At 58.1% G+C, this 19273-nt stretch overlaps 1 protein-coding gene across 2 annotated transcripts in view; it reads left to right on the plus strand.

Moving 5' to 3' along the window:
- CLMN (calmin) overlaps positions 1–11507 on the plus strand; it is an 85947-nt gene extending 74440 nt beyond the window's left edge. Inside the window, exons 9-14 of one of the 2 annotated variants that reach the window (XM_036317935.1) lie at positions 22–1614; positions 4609–4805; positions 8553–8613; positions 9195–9265; positions 9642–9738; positions 11311–11507. In XM_036317935.1, the coding sequence (XP_036173828.1) occupies positions 22–1614; positions 4609–4805; positions 8553–8613; positions 9195–9265; positions 9642–9738; positions 11311–11475 (2184 nt within the window). In that variant the 3' untranslated portion in view covers positions 11476–11507. Of the gene's footprint in view, positions 1–21; positions 1615–4608; positions 4806–8552; positions 8614–9194; positions 9266–9641; positions 9739–11306 lie in introns of both variants that reach the window. The other variant, XM_036317936.1, reaches the window with a different exon arrangement.
- Positions 11508–19273: the final 7766 nt, after the last annotated feature.

The raw sequence follows: 19273 nt of genomic DNA on the forward strand, positions 1-19273 counted from the left end.
TTGCCCTGTGTTTGTCCGCAGGAGGATTTTGTGGACCCAGATAAAGACGCCCCGATCGAGTCCACCTTCGTCCGCATTAAAGAAACGCCCTCGGAGCAGGAGAGCACCGTCTTCTATGTGACTGACGACGGGGAGCGGGCCTACACCGTCAACCACGACACCAGCCACCCGCCCCCCTCCAAGGTCTTCGTCTGCGACAAGCCCGCGTGCGGGAAGAACTCCCGCCCGGGTGGCGCTTCTGGCCCCACGCCGGCAAACAGCCCCCCCGAGGTCACACAGCAGGGCACGGACTGGGACACCCTCGGGGCCGCCGGCAGGACCTGCAGCCTCAGCGAGCCGCCTCCAGAATTTTCCATCTTATCCAGAAAGGACAACCAGAGGTCCAGCTCCCTGCCGGTCAAGAAAACGGTGCACTTTGAAGCGGACGTCTACAAGGACGCCTCCTGCAGCAAGGACCCCGTCCACGGCCAAGACTGCGGCTTCGAAGGCGGCCCGCGGGGGACCAAGGACTTGTGGAAGCAGGATGGGCACGGCCCGGAGGTCGCCCAGGAAAGGCCGGAGGCAGCCCCGGACCAGGCCCCGGGCGATGATTGCCCGGCGGACCGTCAGACCGGCCCTTCTCAGACCCCCCAGGGCTCTGCCCCCCGGAACAGGGCCTCGGAGCGGCCGGCCAGCCCGGGCGAGGAGGGCTGCCCCCGGGCGCGCCTCGGAGAGGAGACCGTGTTGGCCGATTCCTCGGAGATCAAGGTGACGCTGCAGACCGGAGAGGCCACGGACGAGGTAGACGATTTCGAAGGCATACCCCTGAAAGCCTCTAAATTTAACAGTGACCTCGTCGATTTTGCCTCCACCAGCCAGGCTTTCGGCGAGGACCCCCCGCCCGCGGAGGACGGGCCCGCGGAGGCGGAGGCTGCGGAGGAGCAGGCCGAGAACCGGGGGAACGGGAGAAGCACGTCCGCCCCCAGGATGGAAGGTGCGGACGAGCCCCCGGGGCAGCCCGGACACGAAGACCACAGCCGTGTGGTGGCCCCAGAGGAGGAGCCGGGGGGCAGGAAGCCAGAGGTGTATGAAAAGGCGAAGTGCAAGTCCCCACGGCCCCCGCGCGGGGAGGAGGAGGCGGAGGCCGAGGACCCCCCCGCGTTTGTGGGGGACTTGCCCTCCAACCCGCCCAGCAGCCAAGTGAGCCTGGAGACCCTGGGCAGCCACAGCGAGGAAGGCCTGGACTTCAGGCCCTCCCCGCCCCTCTCCAAGGTCTCCGTCATCCCGCACGACCTCTTCTACTACCCACACTACGAGGTGCCCCTGGCCGCCGTCCTGGAGGCGTACGCGGAAGGCCAGGAGGATTTCAAAGCCGAAGACGCGGACTTTGAGGACCCGGAGGACTACCTGTCTGACCTGGAGCAAAGGGAGGACGAGGACGAGCCCGAGGCCTCCGAGAGCAGCGGCAGCTTCGGGGGCCTGGGCGAGGACCTCCCCCGGCCCCCCACCCAGGAGCCCGACAGGGACCAGGGAGCACAGGGGGCCAAGCCAGCCTCGGGCCCTCCCCCCGCCCTGGCCCCAGAGGACCACCAGCAGAGGGAGGCCACAGCCCGCGCCCCTGGGGCGAGCCAGCAGGTAGGGGCCGCCCCCTGGGAGTTCCGCCTCCAGAGCTCAGCTCCTGCCCCGGCACAGCCTCCCTCCCAGGGCCCCGCCAGTCTCGCGGCTGGATGGTCTCTCCCAGGAGAGGTGCGCGTTTGCGATTCAGGTTTGGGCTCTGGAGACCCCCTGACGGCCTGCAATTGGGAGACGAAGGTGTGTTTTGCGTGGTAGTTTGGGGTGAAAGGTGAAGGTAGGGTGCACTGAAGCCCAAGATAGACGACGATGCTCTGGCTCACGCACTGGAGGGGTGGAGGAATGAGCCGGCTTGCCGCTGGGAGGCCGAAGGAGGAGGGGGTCCGAGCAGCCTTATGAGGCACTCAGCGTTTAGGTCAGCGTGGTCACTTGTGCTTATCGGTTTGCCAGCTCTGGACAGGGGTGTGCAGCTCTCAGGAGCGCGGTGGGAGCTCCTATTGCCCTGGGAGTCGGGGGCACTCACTCTGTCCATCTTGGGATGGAGTAGAGGGCTGGATGGGTCCCCAGGGACCCGCTGCCATCTCCCCGTTTGCCCCCACGTGAAGGGACCTGACCCCAGTCCTCCACCCACTCTACCTGCTGTCTGCAGGCTTGTGGGAGGCCAGCCCTGTCCCAGAAGGCTCTTCCTGCCAGAAACCCCAAGATCCAGGGGTTAGAAATGTCCCTCAGTGAGCTCAGGTCTTGGGGTCCTCAGACTGGGGGGCCGTGACAGCAAATGGGGCTATTCTCTGGGTGGTTATGGGCCAAAAATCTCTTAGGACAAAAGACAGGGGACCGAGTGTTGGTGGGAAGAAAGCCCGTGTTGACCCTCTGCCCCTCTGTGATACTTGAAATGGCTAATTAGGGGCTCAGCCCCCCTCCCTCTGCCTCCGGCTGGCTGAACGTGGCCTATGGAATCAATCGCAGATGAGGCGCTTCGATCTCTTCCGCTTTCCTTGCGGTCATTGCTGAAAGTAGGTTGCACACCTGCTCGTGTGCCCCGCCAGTGGCCAGTGCTTTGGGGTGGGGCTGCGGAGCACTGGGCCGGGAGTGAAACCAGAACCTAGACTGGAACTCTGATACTGAGCCGGGTCTGCTCTCGGCCCTGATCTGCTCCCTCTGGCTCTCACCTGTCCCCCGAGCAGTGCCCACTGCTCTCCAGCCCACCTTGTTGTTGGCCCGAGTGTAGCCCTGGCCTTGGTCCCTGTGGGTCCGCCGAGGGAGGGAGTGCAGCTCGGAGTGGCAGGGGAGGTCTGTGAGCCTTGCCCCTGGGCAGCCAGGACAGCACAGGAGGGAGCATCTCTCTGATGCCTGGCCCTCCTTGAAAAAAGGAAAATATGCCTTCAAAAGAGACCAGAAAATGGCAGGTTCTTCTAGTCTTTAAAAAAAAAAGGTGTCTCCTCATTTCACCTCTCAGAAAGGTACCACTGATGACGGAGGAGGGCTGGAGTTTCAGTTGCCGAGGGCGGTTTACTCTCTGCACAGGCCATTGTTCTGTGGCTGCGCAGGCCGGCAGCTCAGTGCTTAGTCCACCGCCTGTGGAGCAGGTTCCTCCGGCCCCGAAGGAATTCTCGAGACACTGCTCCAACGTTCCCACGCTTCTTGGTTTCACTCGCGAGCACTGCCAACGGGTTTCAGAGTGTTGGCTGTAGACACGGCTCAAAGAACGTTCCTTATCCAGTAAGCGTGAGAGGTGCCCTATAATCCACCTCTGGCCAGGGCACAGGGAAGGGTCCTCCCACCAGCTGTACGTGTGTCTGTGTGTGCACGTCTCCAAACTCGGGCGACCTTGCACCCTTGGGCCCCCCTGGCTTCCAGGAGTCGTTTCTCTGTTTAAGCGGCTGATGGTTGTGTGAAGGGTCCAACCATTGCCCGTTGTGAGGGACATCCTTTATAGGAAGCACAATCATGTTGTGGGAAGAGGTTGGTCATCATTATACCCACTAGAGGCCCGGTGCACGAAATTTGTGTACGGGGAGGGGAGGTGGTCCCTTCAGCCCAGCCTGCATCCTCTCCAATCCAGGACCCCTCGGGGGATGTCCGACTGCTGGTTTAGGCCCGATCCCTGGGGATTGGGCCTAAACCAGCAGTCGGACATCCCTCTCACAATTCTGGACCGCTGGCTCCTAATCACTCACCTGCCTGCCTGCCTGGTTGACCCTAACTGCCCCGCCACCGTTGGCCTGATCGTCCCTCGCTGCCTGTATGTGCCGGCCTGATCGCCCCTAACTGCCCCCTCTGCTGGCCTGGTTGTCCCTTGCTAGCCCCCCTGCCAGCCTAATCGCCCCCAACTGCACTCCTGCACCCCACCCCACCCCACTGGCCTGGTTGCCCCCAACTATCCCTCCCCCTGCCAGCCTGATAGCCTCTTACTGCCCCCCTCTGCTGGCCTGGTCGCCCCCAATTGTACCCCCCTGCCAGCTTGGTTGCTCCTAACTGCCACCCTGCCGGCCTGGTCACCCCAACTGCCTCCCCTGTTGGCCTGGTCATCCCCAACTGCTCCGCCCCCCCCCCCCCCCCGCCGGCCTGGTCACCCCTCACGGCCCCCCTGCCAGCCTGGTCGCCCCATGCAGCCTGTTTGTTCAGTTGTTTGGTCATCCCTCACTAACCCCCTGCCGGCCTGGTCATAGGCAGCCATCTTGTGTGGGTTTGAGGGTCAATTTGCATATTACCTCTTTATTATATAGGGTTTGACAGACAAGGAAACTGAGGGTCAGAGAGAGAAAGTCAGTCACTCAAGGTCAGAGAGCTGACTTGGTCAGGGTTTTAAACTAGAGTCTGCGGACTCTAGACCTCCTGGCATTTCACCGCACCTGTTGGGAGCATTTGAACTCTGCACTGGGGACAGGAGTTCGGATGGCCCCCCTTCCCCGGCAGGCTGTGCTGGAGGGAATTCGTGGGAGAGGCAGAGTGAGAGGGAGGCCCCCTCTGGGCCTTGGATCCAGGTGCGGGATGGTGTCACCCACTGGGTATCTCAGCATGAAATGCTGACTTATATTTGGTTGTCTTGTCCTTAAGTCCCAGGAATCCCCAAACTCAGAAAACTTAAGAAACGCTTTAGAAGAAAAAGTGATGGAAGAATCGGTCAGCAGCAAAAAAAAGGAAAAAAAGAAGCATGTGGACGACGTAGAAAGTTCAATATTGCTCACCCCCGGGGCTGTGCGGTCCTCCGACGAGCTGGACGAAGACCCTGGCTTCCACAGAGTCCCTTCCAGGTACTGTGTCGCCATCTCCTCACCCGGGAGACCCAGCTAGAGAGAGAGGGTCTCTGAACCCAGCACATTGTTAGTTTCTGACGTGACGGGGTTGGGGGGTGGGACTGGCAGCAAAGGAAACTTTGTAAGAAGGTTCTTCCGATTCATACCAAGTTCGTCTGGCAAGGTGGCCATCTGCCATAATCAGAAACTGACTCCTCAGCTCTCCACCTGGGTCCCCGCCGGCCCTCACCGTCGCCAGGCCTGCTGACAAACAGCACAGCGGGAAGACGGGAGCCTGCCCCTGCCTCCTCCAGGTCCCTGTGGGGGAAGGGCAGTGAGCAGAGACGTGGCTGGGCCGCGGGGAGGTGTGGGGTGTGCCGAGCAATGGCCGGCCCGGCCCGCAGGTGACCGCAGGTTGCGCAGTTAGAAATGGGACGTAGCTGACTATCAGAGTCCTCCAGACTTGGGAGGGCTGAGCCGCATGGGGCCCGAGGGACCTGTCTCAGCTGTCACATGGAATTTGGACTTTAACGCCATGGCTTCGCCCGGGAGTTTGGTTCTAAAGAGCTCAGGATGGTTCCTTTTTGTCAGGGAGGATCATGAACTTGAACTGATGGGCACGAGGCATGTAGGTACATCCACTCTGTCCTCCCCGGCCACCAGGTGGGCCGGATTCGTCCCAGGGAAAACATGGAACTGCTGACTTCCAGGGGACCCTGGCCTCTCCCCATTATCACTCCTGTCACGGGGTCTCTGTTTGCCCTTGTGGTCAGGCATCTCCTATGCGTTTCCTCTTTAACTCCCCCGGCACCCCCAGAGGCGGGGGCTAGGATTGTGCCTCATGATGGCGGACAAGGAGGCTCGCAGCAGCCCTCAGCCTAGGACGCCACAGAGCTGGGTCTCGGACTCAGACCTGTGGGACTGCACCACCATGTGCATTCCTGGCCCCTCGTGGCCTTGCAGGGGGAGCCATCCTGGCTGCAAAGGGAAGCTGGTGAGGTTTGCGTGTGGGGTGGTGAGAAGCCCAGACGGGAGAGCCGAGAAGTGGCTGGCAGATGCTCAGCCTCCCGCCTCCCCTCTGCCCTGCTTCGAGGGGGGGGGGGGGGGGCACAATGGGAGACTGCTACCACCTTTGGCCCTGACTCCAGAGTCCCTCTCCCCGCCCGTTTCGTGACTGTCCAGCAGACACCTGTGTCTTAGCGTGGAGCTGGGCTGCTGTACGTGCTGCTGACTCTGTAGGCACACGGCCCGCTGTCACCTACTCGATCACAGCCTGGGGAGGGGCCGAGGGTCACTTGTCAGGCCGCTTAGCTTCTCCCTAAGAAGTTAGTTCTCAGTGATGTGTGGGCAGCCACCTGTGATGGTGTCCACGAGGCTTGGGGACTTCCGAGGAGGTCAGTCACAGCGGGGTGCAGGCTCGGCTCTGTCCTCCAGGGCCTCCTAGCTGGAGAGAGAAGACGGCTCCTTCCGGTCTCCCAGGACTAGGCCTGGAGGGGACGGACGCCTCAGGTGTCAAGAGGCAAGTGGGGATTTCACGGTTTAGGCCTCAGAGGCAGATGGAGGGTCAGGGTGGCGTGGGGGCTGGCCTGTCATTTGCGGTGAGCGCTGAGGATTCTGCGGGATTTGGACCTGGGGGAGGGAGAGAAGGGAAGGCATCACAGATGAAGGAAACAGCTGGGCAGGCGTCTGGCATGGGGGCGCTCAGTACACATGGTGGCATGCGGCGGGCAGGAGGAGAGGTGGGCGTGGGGAAGGAGCGGCGGGCGGGGCATGTGCGGGTGTGCTCCTGAGTGTGACTAGTGAGGACCGCGGGGCCCTCCTGGGGCCCGGCCCGCTCACCTGCTCCCTGCAGTGTGGATGGTGCTGAGTTTAAAGTCAGGACCTGGCCCCAGGCGACTGAATGGGACTGAGCTCTGGGCATTTCTCTTCCCAGGATGCTTTTCCGACTGTTTCTTGGCTCAGTCACCACCTGTGGTTTCCTATTGGTCGAGGCAGGAAGGGCCTGGGTCCCCAGCCTGCTGGACCCTCGTGAGCTGCCTCCCAGCTTCGTCTCCGTCCACCTCAGGCACCCTGCCCCCTTCTCCCCGCGCTCCAGGCACCTGGTGTTAGTTGAGGTCCTTGAATGCCCACCCCCTCATCCAAGTTCCTTCACCTTTGAGGACCCTCTGTCCCCTGCCTGTCTCCTGCCGTGCTGCTCCCTTGGGTCCATCCCAGCTTCACTTCCACTTCCTCCAGGCAGCCTTCTTGGATTCCTCCAGGCTGTCTTTGACCCGCCTTTCTATGTTCTCACAGCCCCTGCTCTTGTCAGAGCAGGGCTTCTCTAATCACTTGTGGAAGAGCATGTTTACCAGGGCTCCCCACTGGAGGTGGGCCAGTGCCCTGGGGGCGGGGAGGGCGCATCAGCATTGCCCGTGCCCTTAGCACAGCCTGGCTGCAGCTGGCATTCAGGAGGCGTTCTGTGGGTGGACAAATAAAGGAAGGAACGTATGCTTACAGGCAGTGGCTGGCTCCCTGGGGGGCGGGGCCTGGGCACCTGGCCCAGTGCCTGGCGCCCGTCGGCTCTGAGGGTGCTGTGCGTGCTCGGAGATCCACGTTCAGGGAGCAGACCTTCGTCTCCTGCGGATGGCACTGTGACACAGCCCACCTAGAGAACGCATCTGGGAGCGGGGTGGGCAGAGCGGGAGGCCCCGCCCTGGGGGGATGCGCTTTTTGCCAGAAAACATCACAAATCCGGGAGAGAGTGCCTGCACCCGGGCCCTAGCGCTGCGCCCGCTCTCAAGGACACGGCAGGGGGGCTCTTTTCTTTGTGGGCGAGTGTTGTTGTTTCATTCTGGTGCCGTGACACCAGCACAAACCAGCACAGGCTCTGGGTGAAGGACAGGGCTGAGGTTTCCCCGAGGCCTGGCCGGGCGCCCCGCACCAAGCAGTCCCTGAAATGTGCCCGGTGCGCAGGCAGGGCTGGCTGATGTTGGCAGAACTGCAGGGGACGGGCGAACCTGGGCTTCGCTGGGGAATGCCTTCAGGGTCAGCTCTGCATCCGATGCCTTGTTTCCGGCCCCCAGGGTGCCACACAGTCGGTCTCCCGGGAGGAAACTGAGATAACTGTCTGCCGGCACGTTGACACCCAGCATCTAGTTTTCCTGCTAAGCCACCAGAGGGGCCACTCTGACCTGTTACCCACCCCCAGCTGTGTGAAGTACGGGGGGGGGGGGGAGTGATCCATTTTAGAGACGAGGAAAACTGACCGTAGACGGTCAGATCTATTCCACATCAGCCTCAAAGCCACAGCCAGGAAATCAGCCTCATCGCGCATGAGAAGCGGGCGTCCAGCCAAGGGTTAGCCGAGCTGAGGGCAGGCGGTGCCTGGGACGCAGCCCTGGGAGGGTGCGGGTTCCAGGTCATGGCCCAGGTCTGACCTCCGCTCTTCCAACCCTTGGGTGGACCTGCAGAGGGCGTATGGCAGGCCCCAGACGTCGGGCTGCTGGGAAAAGAGAGCCCTTTCTGCTGCAAAATCCTGTGACTTTCGAGAACACGTGCTTTGCTTTCCGTGTGCAGTGCTTGCTCACTGTGTCTCACATCCATCCTGGTGTCTGTAGCCCTCTCCCGCCCGCGTGGACGTCCTGGGTGGAAGGTCTCGTCTCCCTCGCCGGGTCTGAAGTCGCGGTTTGCCTAATGCGATGCAGAAGCTTCGGGAGGTGGGGGAGCCCCGCTGAGCCACGCGGAGCTGTTGGTGGCACCAATTCAAAACGTGTGTTTGTTTTTCAGGACTAGCCACAGCGACTCCAGCATTTACATTCGACGACATACTAACAGGTCTTTGGAATCGGTTAGTATGCGAATTTCTTCTTCTTCTGAGCGCCACTGCTAATCACTTCCTTTCCATCCTTCCTCCTCCCCAGCATGCAACAACTATACTTTTGGATAGAAGGCAAGCACATTGAAATCTTGTTGTTAAGCACAGTCCAGTCGGATGTCCAGTTTGGGCCATAGGGGATGTAAATAAAGTGATGATTTTAAAGCCCGAAGGTCTCTTTGTTATATAAGAAAATGCACCCAATGCCCCCGCCCCCACCATACCCAGAAAGAGAAGTTCAATGGCAGGTGCAGCGGGAGAGGAGGGTCCTTGACGCTTGCAACAACGTGGCTCTGCTTGTGTTGGCACCCAAAGCACCATGGTCCACGGCCCTGACCCAGGGGATGGGGCCCCCAGTCCGGGGTGGGCCGGGGAGAGGGTGGAATACTGTGGAACATGGCTGAGCACGTGGCCTCAGGAACTAGGTGTGTACGATATTGAGAGAAGCGGGGCGTGCTCAGCTTTGTATGTTTAAAACCATTTTATTTTCTGTTTCAGAGATTTCATCTTTACTAATTGGGTTGCGGGGGTTTTGTTTATGAATTTCACTGTAGGATCACTCTAGCTATGTTCAGTTGAGGAATGCAGCCGATCTGGATGACAGAAGAAACCGAATGTTAACCAGGTTGGTGGCTTCCCTCCAAGGGTGGTGGGGTTTCAAAAAACCTCTTTCTGTTTTAATTGTGCAGCCAGCCGTCTGCAAAAGGTGGGGGCGGGGTGGCTATTCCCCAGCGAGGCTTTGTCGATAACAAAATGCAGTCTGAGATCATGCCGAAGAGCTTCACGTCCCCGGGGGGATGAATGGGAACTGGCGAAGAGTGGGAGGGAAGAGTGACATTAACGAGCGGAAAGCGCGGCTCCGTGTGGAGACAGGCGTGGGTCGGGCACCTGCCTGTGAGCAGCGTGTGCTGGGGGCCAGGGAGGGCCAGGCGGGAGCGGAAGGGGTGCGATGCTGGGAATGCCATGCGCTGACGGCCCTGTTCGTTCTGTCGCCACTGCAGGTACAATACTCAGAGGCTCACTGAGCTGATTTTACAGTTTTATGGCGTCAGAGCAGACATGAAGAGGGAGTGCAAACATGCCAGGATGTCCATGAAAGTATCTCTTACCGTGGAGAACTAGGCTAAGCTGCCGCACCGCTGCCCGCTTAGGGCCTAGGGAGCCAGGAAGCCTCTAACACCAAGCCAGGCCTGCTCCCGGGGCCCGTGCGAGTCGCTGACTCGCTTCATTTTGCTGATCTTTTTTTAATATCTGCCACGGATTTGAATGGGCATGGAAGGACTTGCATGATTGGAACGGAAAACCTCTGCCTGAAAGTTCCCCCGCCCCCAGGAGTGTGATGGCCGGAGTCCCGCCTCTGCGGCGCCTCACTGGAGGCCAGACCTGTTCCCTCTCCTGCCGTCACATGGAGAGATGAACTCACATTTTCCGTCAGGCTCGACACACTCCTGGGGAAACGGCGCTTAGCTTTTATGAGGGGGTCACTCGGAAAATGGAACAGGCAAGGTGGAGACGTGCGGTCAGTTTTCCACATTGTTTTTTTAAAAAAATACATTTTTACTGATTTCAGAGAGGAAGGGAGAGGGAGAGAAACATCAGTGATGAGAGAGAATCGTTGATCGGCGGCCTCCTGCACACCCCCTCCTGGGGATGGAGCCCGCAACCCGGGCACATGCCCTGAGCGGGAATCCAGCTGTGACTTCCGGTTCACAGGTCGCTGCTCAACCACTGAGCCACACCAGCCCGGCAGTTTCCCGTGATTTTGAACATTTATTACCTTTGCAATAAAGAATATAGTTTAAATTTTCTCTAAAAACAGTTTTGAGAAAGAGAAAGCAACTCTGTCCATTGTCGGGTTTCCGCATGTGAATCGCTGGGTTCCTAGGCCAAGGCCTGGCCTGGCCTGTCATTGTGTGGGAGACAGTCGGGATGAAGTAGGGTTCCCTCTCAGAGCTTCCATCACAAGCCCCCCAAAACGTCCCAGTGAGCTCCAAGCAGAGGCTCCCAGCACCCCTTCCAACCAGATGTGAAAATTTGGAACTTCTGGGCTTTATCCACCAGGCAAAAGCTAAAGGTTGCTTTAATGCTGCCTTCTGTGGGAAAAAAAAAAAGAAGAAGAAGAAGAAAGACTAATCTGACCAAAACCAAATCTAGTCATTAATTATTTAAAAGCCCAAAACCAAACTTGGTGGTAGTTTTTGGGTTTTGGCATTTGTTTCTGACCGCTGTTTTCAAATGATCTGACATCAGGGAATGCTCTCTTCCTTTGTATGACCCAGGAAGTCCCCTCTGTCCCTGATAATAGAACTGCCCGTGTCTAACGGTGTTCAGGCCACTGAGGTGGCAAGGAAGGTGTCCTGGCCTGGGAGTGAGACCTGGGCCAGAGCCCGGCTCTATCACAGTCATCGTGTGGCCTGGGCAAGCCCCGTCACCCAGTGAGTCTCAGTCTGCCCAGCTGTGCAATGGGCTCACAGCCCCTCCCTCTTCGTGCTGCGGACGCCTGGCCCCTAGCGCCCTCCTTGGGTCTCCATGTGGACTGCGGGGGCCCGTGGGTGCCTCCCTGGGCTGCCCGCAGCTCTCCGGTTGGGCAGCCAGGTGGGAGCATGGGAGCGGTGGGGTCCGCTCCCCCGGGTCCCGCTTATAACAGCCGTGTCTCCCTCCTGCAGGAAGGCCAACCACTCGGGTGAAGCCTCACTGCGGGAGAGCCAGAGCCCGCACAGCGACTCCCTGACGCAGTTCGTCCAGCAGCCGGACATGATGTACTTCATCCTGTTCCTCTGGCTGCTGGTGTACTGCCTGCTGCTCTTCCCCCAGCTCGACGTCAACAGACTCTGAGCGCGTCCGCGCAATAAAGAGACCGGACCGGCCGGCGGGAGTGCCTTCTCTCTCACTGTCTCCGGGCCCTGCACAGGGACCTCTGCACACAGCTGAGCGTCTCCCAGCAAACGCGGACGCCTCGCTTTTTTCCTTCACGATTCCTTTTCCTCCTGGGCGTCCTGAGCGTGCGTTCTCTCAGGCCGCGCCCTCGGCCTCCGGGGTGCGGGCCCCGTGGGCTCTGTGCTGCGTGCCTTGCTTTGTCAGCATCTAGCCAGCGCCCGGGCTCAGCCCGTCCCACACGCGGTCCTCAAGGTCCTGGGTGGCCTTGGGTTCCTCCCCCTCCCGGTGAGAAAGGGGGTGGAGGCCCCAGGCAGAGCCGCCTCTGGGCCGAGGGGGCGCGGGAGCAAAGGGGCCTGGTGTCCCTGCACCTGTGTGGTCTGGCGGCTGGGGGGACATCCGAGGGGGACACACGGCTGCCACCCCCAGGAAGGCATCTGCGAAAAGCAGAATCCAAACAGGGAAGCGACCGTTGTACGTGAGCTGCGGGGCGCTGGCGCTGTTTCGCCCGCGGTGTTTGTTTTCAAATGAATTCTTGGGGCGGAGTGTGGGCAGTCTAGATGATCTATAAAAGCAGAGTTCTGGCTGACGCGGGGCGGGCCTGGGACCCCTCCCACTTTGCCCAGGCAGCCCCCTGGCTTCCGTGGGGGGCTCCTGAGGGGTCTGTGCTAACCCCCAAGGCTCCACCTGGCACTGCAGCTGCCCTAGCAAAAGCTGAAGGACGACTACAGAAGAGGCTGGGCCAGGAACCAGCTCCGGCTGATGGTGCAGCTGGACGTGGTCCAGCAGGTTCCTGCCCAAGACAGCCTGGCGCTCCTGCCTGGGCGTGCGGTCTCGGCTCGGGCATCCTTTGTGGTCCTTCGCTACGGTTTCCTGAAAAGGCAGGCGGTTTGGGAGAGGAGAGGGCACCCAGCCGCCCTCCCACCCTCCAGCTGGGCTCCCTCTGCACCTGCTTCCTGCAGAGATGCAGGTCCCGGGGCCATGTGGCTTCCTCCCCAGAGAGAATAAGTCAGGTGACACTTGTCAGCCACAAGCGGTCAGGCCAGGAGGGACCCTCAGACAGCACCTGGTCCAGCTGAACCCCGAGAGGCAGAGGGGAATGGCCAAAGTCGCCCACCTCCCCAGGAGCAGACTTGCCAGCACCCCAGGCCACCCAGCACCCAGCCCAGAGTCACCCCTTCTAGGGAATTCCCATTGTGCCCATGAATGTCCTGAAGAAAAAAAGGAGAAAATGGTTAGATAAGAATGACCTTCTTGGAAGCAAAACCAGGATTTTTAGGCCAACTCTCAGCCTCTGTTTCGTTCTTGGATGTTCCCACTAAGAGTTTCTATTCATTCTCAAGCCCGTCCCCGCTTCCTGCTGGGGACCCTTGGCCGCTGACAGACCAGCCTTGCTCTCACTCCAGGAACCACGTGTGGCTCTCGCAAAGCCAAGGACTCGTGTACATCAGGCAGCGAGGTTCACGTTGACAGAACCCCAGCGTGGCCAAAAGGACTCGCATGGCCCATCTGCGTGGGCAGCGGAGTCCGGCCTCTACCCCGCTGCGGGAGCCTGGAGCGATTCCATCCTGCAGGCCGCGTGTCCGTGGAAAGTGAGCTCATTAGCGCCCGGCATCAGCGCAGGCTCAGCGGCACAGACACTAACGATGACACCGGGGGTGTTTTACAACCCTCACCTCGCTCAGGCGCTCGGATGCCGGGGAAGGGCCGACCCAACGTCCAACCATTTCATTTACGGTCTAGACCTCGTTCAGAAAACCCCCCGCAGGCTGCACCTCTCACCCGTTACAACTTGTAATATTGTTTAAAGCCGTCCACTGGCCAGATGCCTAAGAGTCATTTGGTTCAGGTTGGCAGCAAACTGCATTCTTTTTTTAAGGAAAAAACATTTCTCATTTGAGTAAAGGCTCACAGGGAAGAAGCGGGTATAAAAGGTGGACAGAGAAGCCTGCAGGACAAACCACCCCAGGGGTTTTAATTTTTAAAAACAATTTATTTTAGACTCTTATCCAAGGAATACATGTTCGTCGTTTAAAAAGAAAGGTCTACGAGGCTCTTAATGAAAACCAGGACCTGCCCCCCCCCCCCCCCGCCCCCCGTCTTGCTCTCTAGAAGTAACGCTTTCCACGCTAATGCTTGCTTTTGCGTTTCTACGGAGCATGCTCATGCTTCTGTTGTTTAATTAATTTAGAAGCATCACTTTATGGCAGACGAGGCTCGCTCTGCTTCGCCAGGGCAGTCGGATCGTATTGTTTGGTGCATCGCTGTTCAGTGAGGCTGTATAAGGACTGTTTTTGCCCCTGAATCACTTGGTGTGCACTGTGCTTACATATTCTCTCCTGTCGCATTTAGTGATTTGATTTTTTTTTCTTTTTTTGATGTGGAGCATATATATATATATATATATATATATATATATATATATATATATATAATGAGAGAGAATCATGGATCAGCTGCCTCCTGCATGCCCCCCACTGGGCATCGAGCCCACAACCCAGGCATGTGCCCTGACCTGGAATCGAACTATGACCTCCTGGTTCATAGGTCGATGCTCTACCACTGAGCCACGCCAGCCGGGCTGACACATTCTTTAATAACTTCTCAAGAAAAGGAACATGGGAAGTAACTATTGTAAAATTGTGGGATTTTTGCATAACTTAAAATATCTTCGTTCTGCCTTTTCCCAGGTGTGGCTGGGCACAGAATTTCAGGTGAAAAGTAACACCCCCCCCCCCCCCACACCACCACCACCACACTGTGGTCTGCCTGTGGCTCTGCGGCTGGAGTGCGGTCATAGGAACTCTCGGTCAAGCTCAGGTTTTCTCGAACATCCAGGAGGACTCCAGAAACCCCGCCAGAGTTCAGAGACGGGGCCCTCTCCTCTCTGCTGGGAGGCCTCCCTCGGGCCTCTGCCCAGTGACCCGCCTGTGGTCAGCTTCACCACCCAAGCCTGAAGAGGACAGAAGGAGGTGGGAGCCTCCATCACCCCTTCCCAAGTGGTGGTCCCACCCACACCTTAATCCTCCTGTGCTCACACGAAAATGACTGGGAGGCGCCCGTTTCAGGTTTCAGCGGATGGCTGCAAATTCGCAACCAGATGCCTCGAAGGGGCCCTAAGTAGTAAAACCTCAGTGTTTGACATCGAAGACTTCAGTGACTTCAGTTAACTGCAACTCGTCCCTGCCCCTGCTCATCGCTTCTCCACCACTAGCAGGTGCTTCTCAGAGTAGGAAGGTGGGCTGTCTCAGAAAACGCTCATCTCAGCGGCCTGGGCGGAGCACAGTCCCCGTGGGATGGGAGCACAGTCCCCGTGGGATGGAGAGCACGGAGGGGGCGGAGCACAGTCTCTGTGGGATGGGGAGCACAGTCCCCGTGGGATGGAGAGCACGGAGGGGGCGGAGCACAGTCCCTGTGGGATGGGGAGCACAGTCCCCGTGGGATGGAGAGCACGGAGGGGCGGAGCACAGTCCCCGTGGGATGGGAGCACAGTCCCCGTGGGATGGAGAGCACGGAGGGGGCGGAGCACAGTCCCTGTGGGATGGGAGCACAGTCCCCGTGGGATGGAGAGCACAGTCCCCGTGGGATGGGGAGCACAGAGGGGGCGGAGCATAGTCCCTGTGGGATGGGAGCACAGTCCCCGTGGGATGGAGAGCACAGTCCCCGTGGGATGGGAGCACAGTCCCCGTGGGATGGAGAGCACAGTCCCCGGCCGTGGGATGGGGAGCACGGTCCCCGTGGGATGGAGAGCACAGTCCCCGTGGGATGGGGAGCACAGTCCCCGTGGGATGGAGAGCACAGTCCCCGTGGGATGGGAGCACAGTCCCCGTGGGATGGGAGCACAGTCCCCGTGGGATGGGAGCACAGTCCCCGTGGGATAGAGAGCACAGAGGGGGCGGAGCACAGTCCCCGTGGGATGAAGAGCACGGACTACCTGGATTACGTCATGATTGGTTGGTCTGAGATGGGCATCGTAATTTTTATTTAAGTTTAAAATTCATAATTTTTGCAACAGCTACCACTTCTACCAATCCCACCACAAGTCAGTATGAGCACATTCTCCTGCCAAGTGTGCTGTGGGTTGGGCAGCCACAAAGCGTTTGTATCCCTAAATGCCATGCAGGGCTGGGAGCGCTTTTTTTTAAAGGAAACACTGCGAGTGTCTAACCTAGAGAGCTGGCTTTGTTCCAAACTAGGACAAGCTGCCCGGGCACCAGGAGCCGGCATCCTGGCTGTGGCCCCCTGCTCTGACACCTTGAACAATCCATTCACCTCTCTGGGTTGGGCGTTGGAAGACTTTTGAAAAGTCCTAGATTTTAAAATCTAAATCGTAGCAAGTTTAGATTATTTTTATAAAAGCTCAGTACGTGGCCTATTTGCTTAAAATAAATGTACCTCTGTATTGGCAAGCGAATGCCAAAGCTTAGAGCATTCTTCCTGCTTTGTATCTAAGAAAGTGCCTGGGAAGGTTTAGTAAATAAAAGGTAGTTTATGTTAAAGGTGTGGGGATGAGAGTTTGCGAGAGAAATGGGAGATCTCCTTCCTCAGGCTCCTAGAACGAACGGGGTTTCCTTAAGTCAGCATCAGGGACAGTTTCCCCGGGGAATGTCTTTCGATTTGAGAAGTTCAGCCGCAGGAATAAACAGCTTTTACCCACTAGCCCTGCCTGCTCCTCCCATCTTGTTCCCTTTCCCCCAGCAGACTCGGGGCCTGGGCACAGAAAGTCCTGTAGCCAGAGGCCCTTTGCATGCTGGCATCGGATCCCTTAAGCCAAAGGCTGGCACGTTGGTGTGGCATGTTCCTGCAGCGGGCACGGTACGGTGGGGGAGGGGTGCCTAAGAGCCCTTTGCCCTTGAACCTGCACCTGAGATAGCTGCCTGCATCCCTCGCGTGGTGCTGGTGGCATCAGCCAAAGATGGAAGGTGGCAAGATCCTCGTCCGCGCGCCACGAGGACGAAGGCCTAACCCTGGGCACGGGAGTTCACTCAGAGGATGTTGTATTGGACGGTGACGGGCGTTTATCTTTTCAAGGTCCGTCATGTGTTTAGCAGGTTTCGTGCTAGAGTTTCTTTTAATGCCCTGGCAGGACCCAATGGACAGTGTGTGAGAGTTTTCGCCGAGGCCTCCAAGAGAACTATTGAAAAAAGCGGGATGTTATTTTGTAGTACGAGGGTTATTTTGTTGATTTAGTATATACATCGCCGTAGCTTTGTAAAAAGGGATCTTTGTAAAAACAGTTGTATGAATGTGCACTCTTATTTATTGATGATTGTAAATGAAGATGTTAATGACTATTTGCATAATTTATACCTGTGGGGAATTAACTGGAGTATTTGTTGACTGTTTTCTATTAAGGAAGTTTAGGCTTGGTGCTATGATGAGTGGTCTTGTAAAATCACATGTATTCTTAAGAAAATTTTTGAGTATAAATTTCAGGAACCGACACTCTCATTGATGATCTTTATTTCCATGTGCATTGGTGTCTCTGCCAACCGGAAATGACACTCTTTCCTTTGTCCCAACAAAGTGCTATTGCCAGGGTGAAGGTGAAGCCGCTGGTTGTAGAGACGGTAGGGAATGTACCCTCCTTAACTTGCAGCTCGCCTTGGGCCTTTGCATGGGAGGCTCCAAGAAGAAACAATAGTTGTATTACTAGTAGTGGTGGTGGTGGTAGTAGTAATAGTATAGTAGCAGCACTAGCAGTGGTGGGGGTAGTGGTAGTAATAGTATAGTAGCAATAGCAGTAATAGTAGGAGTGGTGATAATAGTATAGTATAGTATAGTAGCACTAGTAGTGGTGGTGGTGGTGGTAGTAATAGTATAGTAGCAATAGTAATAGTAGGAGTGGTGGTAATAGTATAGTAGCAGCACTAGTAGTGGTAGTGATAGCGGTAGTAATAGTATAGTAGCAATAGCAGTAATAGTAGGAGTGTTGTAATAGTATAGTAGCAGCACTAGTAGTGGTAGTAATAGTATAGTAGCAGTAGCAGCACCAGTAGTGGCAGGACTAGTGGTGGTGGTGGAGAGTGGCAGTAGTAGTAGGACAGTAGTGGCAGTAGTGATAGTAGCAGTAGCAGCCACGTGGCCCTGGAGTTAGACTTCCTGCTTGGGTGCCTGGGCTTGAGTCCTGGATCTGTCTCTTACCAGCTGGGTGAGTGAGGGCAGCGGGAGTGAGGCGAGGAAGGACGGAAAGCAAATGAAAGGCGAGGCGCCAAATCTTGATTCCCCATCTGCGGGGTCTCGGCACTGTTCTGGGTGCTGAGAACAATCAGTGAGACCATAGCCCTGGCCCCCTTAGAGCTCATATTGCAGTGGGAGGAGCTGGACATAAAATAAGTGAAATATACGGCACATCCGCTATGCATCCGTAAATGCATGAGAAAGGCCCGGAAGAGGGAGCAGAGTGGGGCGGGTGGGGAGGTGACACGATGTTGACAGAGTGGTCTGGACGGGTTTCTGAGGAAGAGACACTTGACTAAAGCCTTGAAAGATGCGGGACAAGGCACTTGTCCATCTGGGGAAGGAGCTTTCCAGGCAAAGGGAGCTGCACACGCAAAGGCACTGAGGCCGTGGCTGGTGTTTTCAAGGACAGCAAGGAGCCCGCTGTGGCCAGCGCAGTGCGGGAGGAGGGGGGACCAGAGGAGCTGGAAGAGATGCAGGTCGGGTCGGCCTTGGAGGGCCTTGGCCTCCGCCCTGCACGAGTGGGAGCCACTGGAGAGTCTGAGCGCGTGTTGACTGGCGTGTTAGGCTCACCTGGTTGCCATGGCTTCCGTCTTATTTTTGTTCAGGGTGGTTATACCATAAAGAGCTCACATGGGAAGATGGGGTGTCAGTCTTCCTCCCAGGAATTGCCATAACATCTAGGATTAAGGTCAGCCGCCTCAGACAGGATAACCCCCGGAGCAATGGCTTCACCACTATCAAGGTTTGACTTGTGTCTCTTACGAGAGAGGCCATCCAGGCCGGGTGGCTCCGCAGCTTGGCGTCTGTCCGTCTGAACCACACATCCAGGTGCCGTGCTGAGGATGGGAGAGGCGGCAGGATGGGCCGCCCTTGCCTTTCGACTTCCAGAACCACCACACAGCGCCTCAGCCTTCAGCTCATTGTCCGAGCGCTGTCACTGACCACAGCTGCTAGGCCATCAGGAGGGCCCGGCGCCCTCTGGCTGACCGCTGGGCTGAGTGGCCTACCCGTCGGGAGGGACACAGGCAGCTGGCCACCTGGGTAACACCTGCCCCGGTCTTAGCTGGCGGGTTGGGCCAGAGGCGGGCAGCTTGTGCATTACACACTCTTACAGAGGCCCGACTGGGTGTGCGGGCTCAGTGTCAGGGGCAGACAGAGGAATAAGATGAAGTCTGCCCTCTGAAGGCGCTCGTGGGAACATGCGGGGAGCGCTGTGCATGGAGCAGAGCCGCCATTTCCCCAGGGCTCTCAGGCCCTCGACTGGAGGCCCATTGCAGGGTCATAAACTCGCCCCCACCCAGGAGGCAGCGGCCCCATCCCGCCCATGGGATGGTGGAGATTGGGAAAAATGCATTCGTTCATGTGCTGCCCCGCAGAGCAGAGGAAGGGCCTGGGGCTGCCAGGCTTGTACCAACCCATCAGCCCACCTTCTGAGCGCCCAGAAGTGGCGAGAGAACGGACGGGCCTGGGATCCACTGCGGCTCCCAGATGGGGCTGCGGACAACCAGGCCTGAGCGCCCCCTGCCACCGGCATCGGGCAGATCCAGGGCCCCGATGAGTCTCCGCTTGCCCAGGC

The sequence above is a fragment of the Myotis myotis genome, unplaced genomic scaffold, assembly GCF_014108235.1.
Source record: "Myotis myotis isolate mMyoMyo1 unplaced genomic scaffold, mMyoMyo1.p scaffold_m19_p_1, whole genome shotgun sequence".
NCBI classification, from domain to species: Eukaryota; Metazoa; Chordata; class Mammalia; order Chiroptera; family Vespertilionidae; genus Myotis; species Myotis myotis.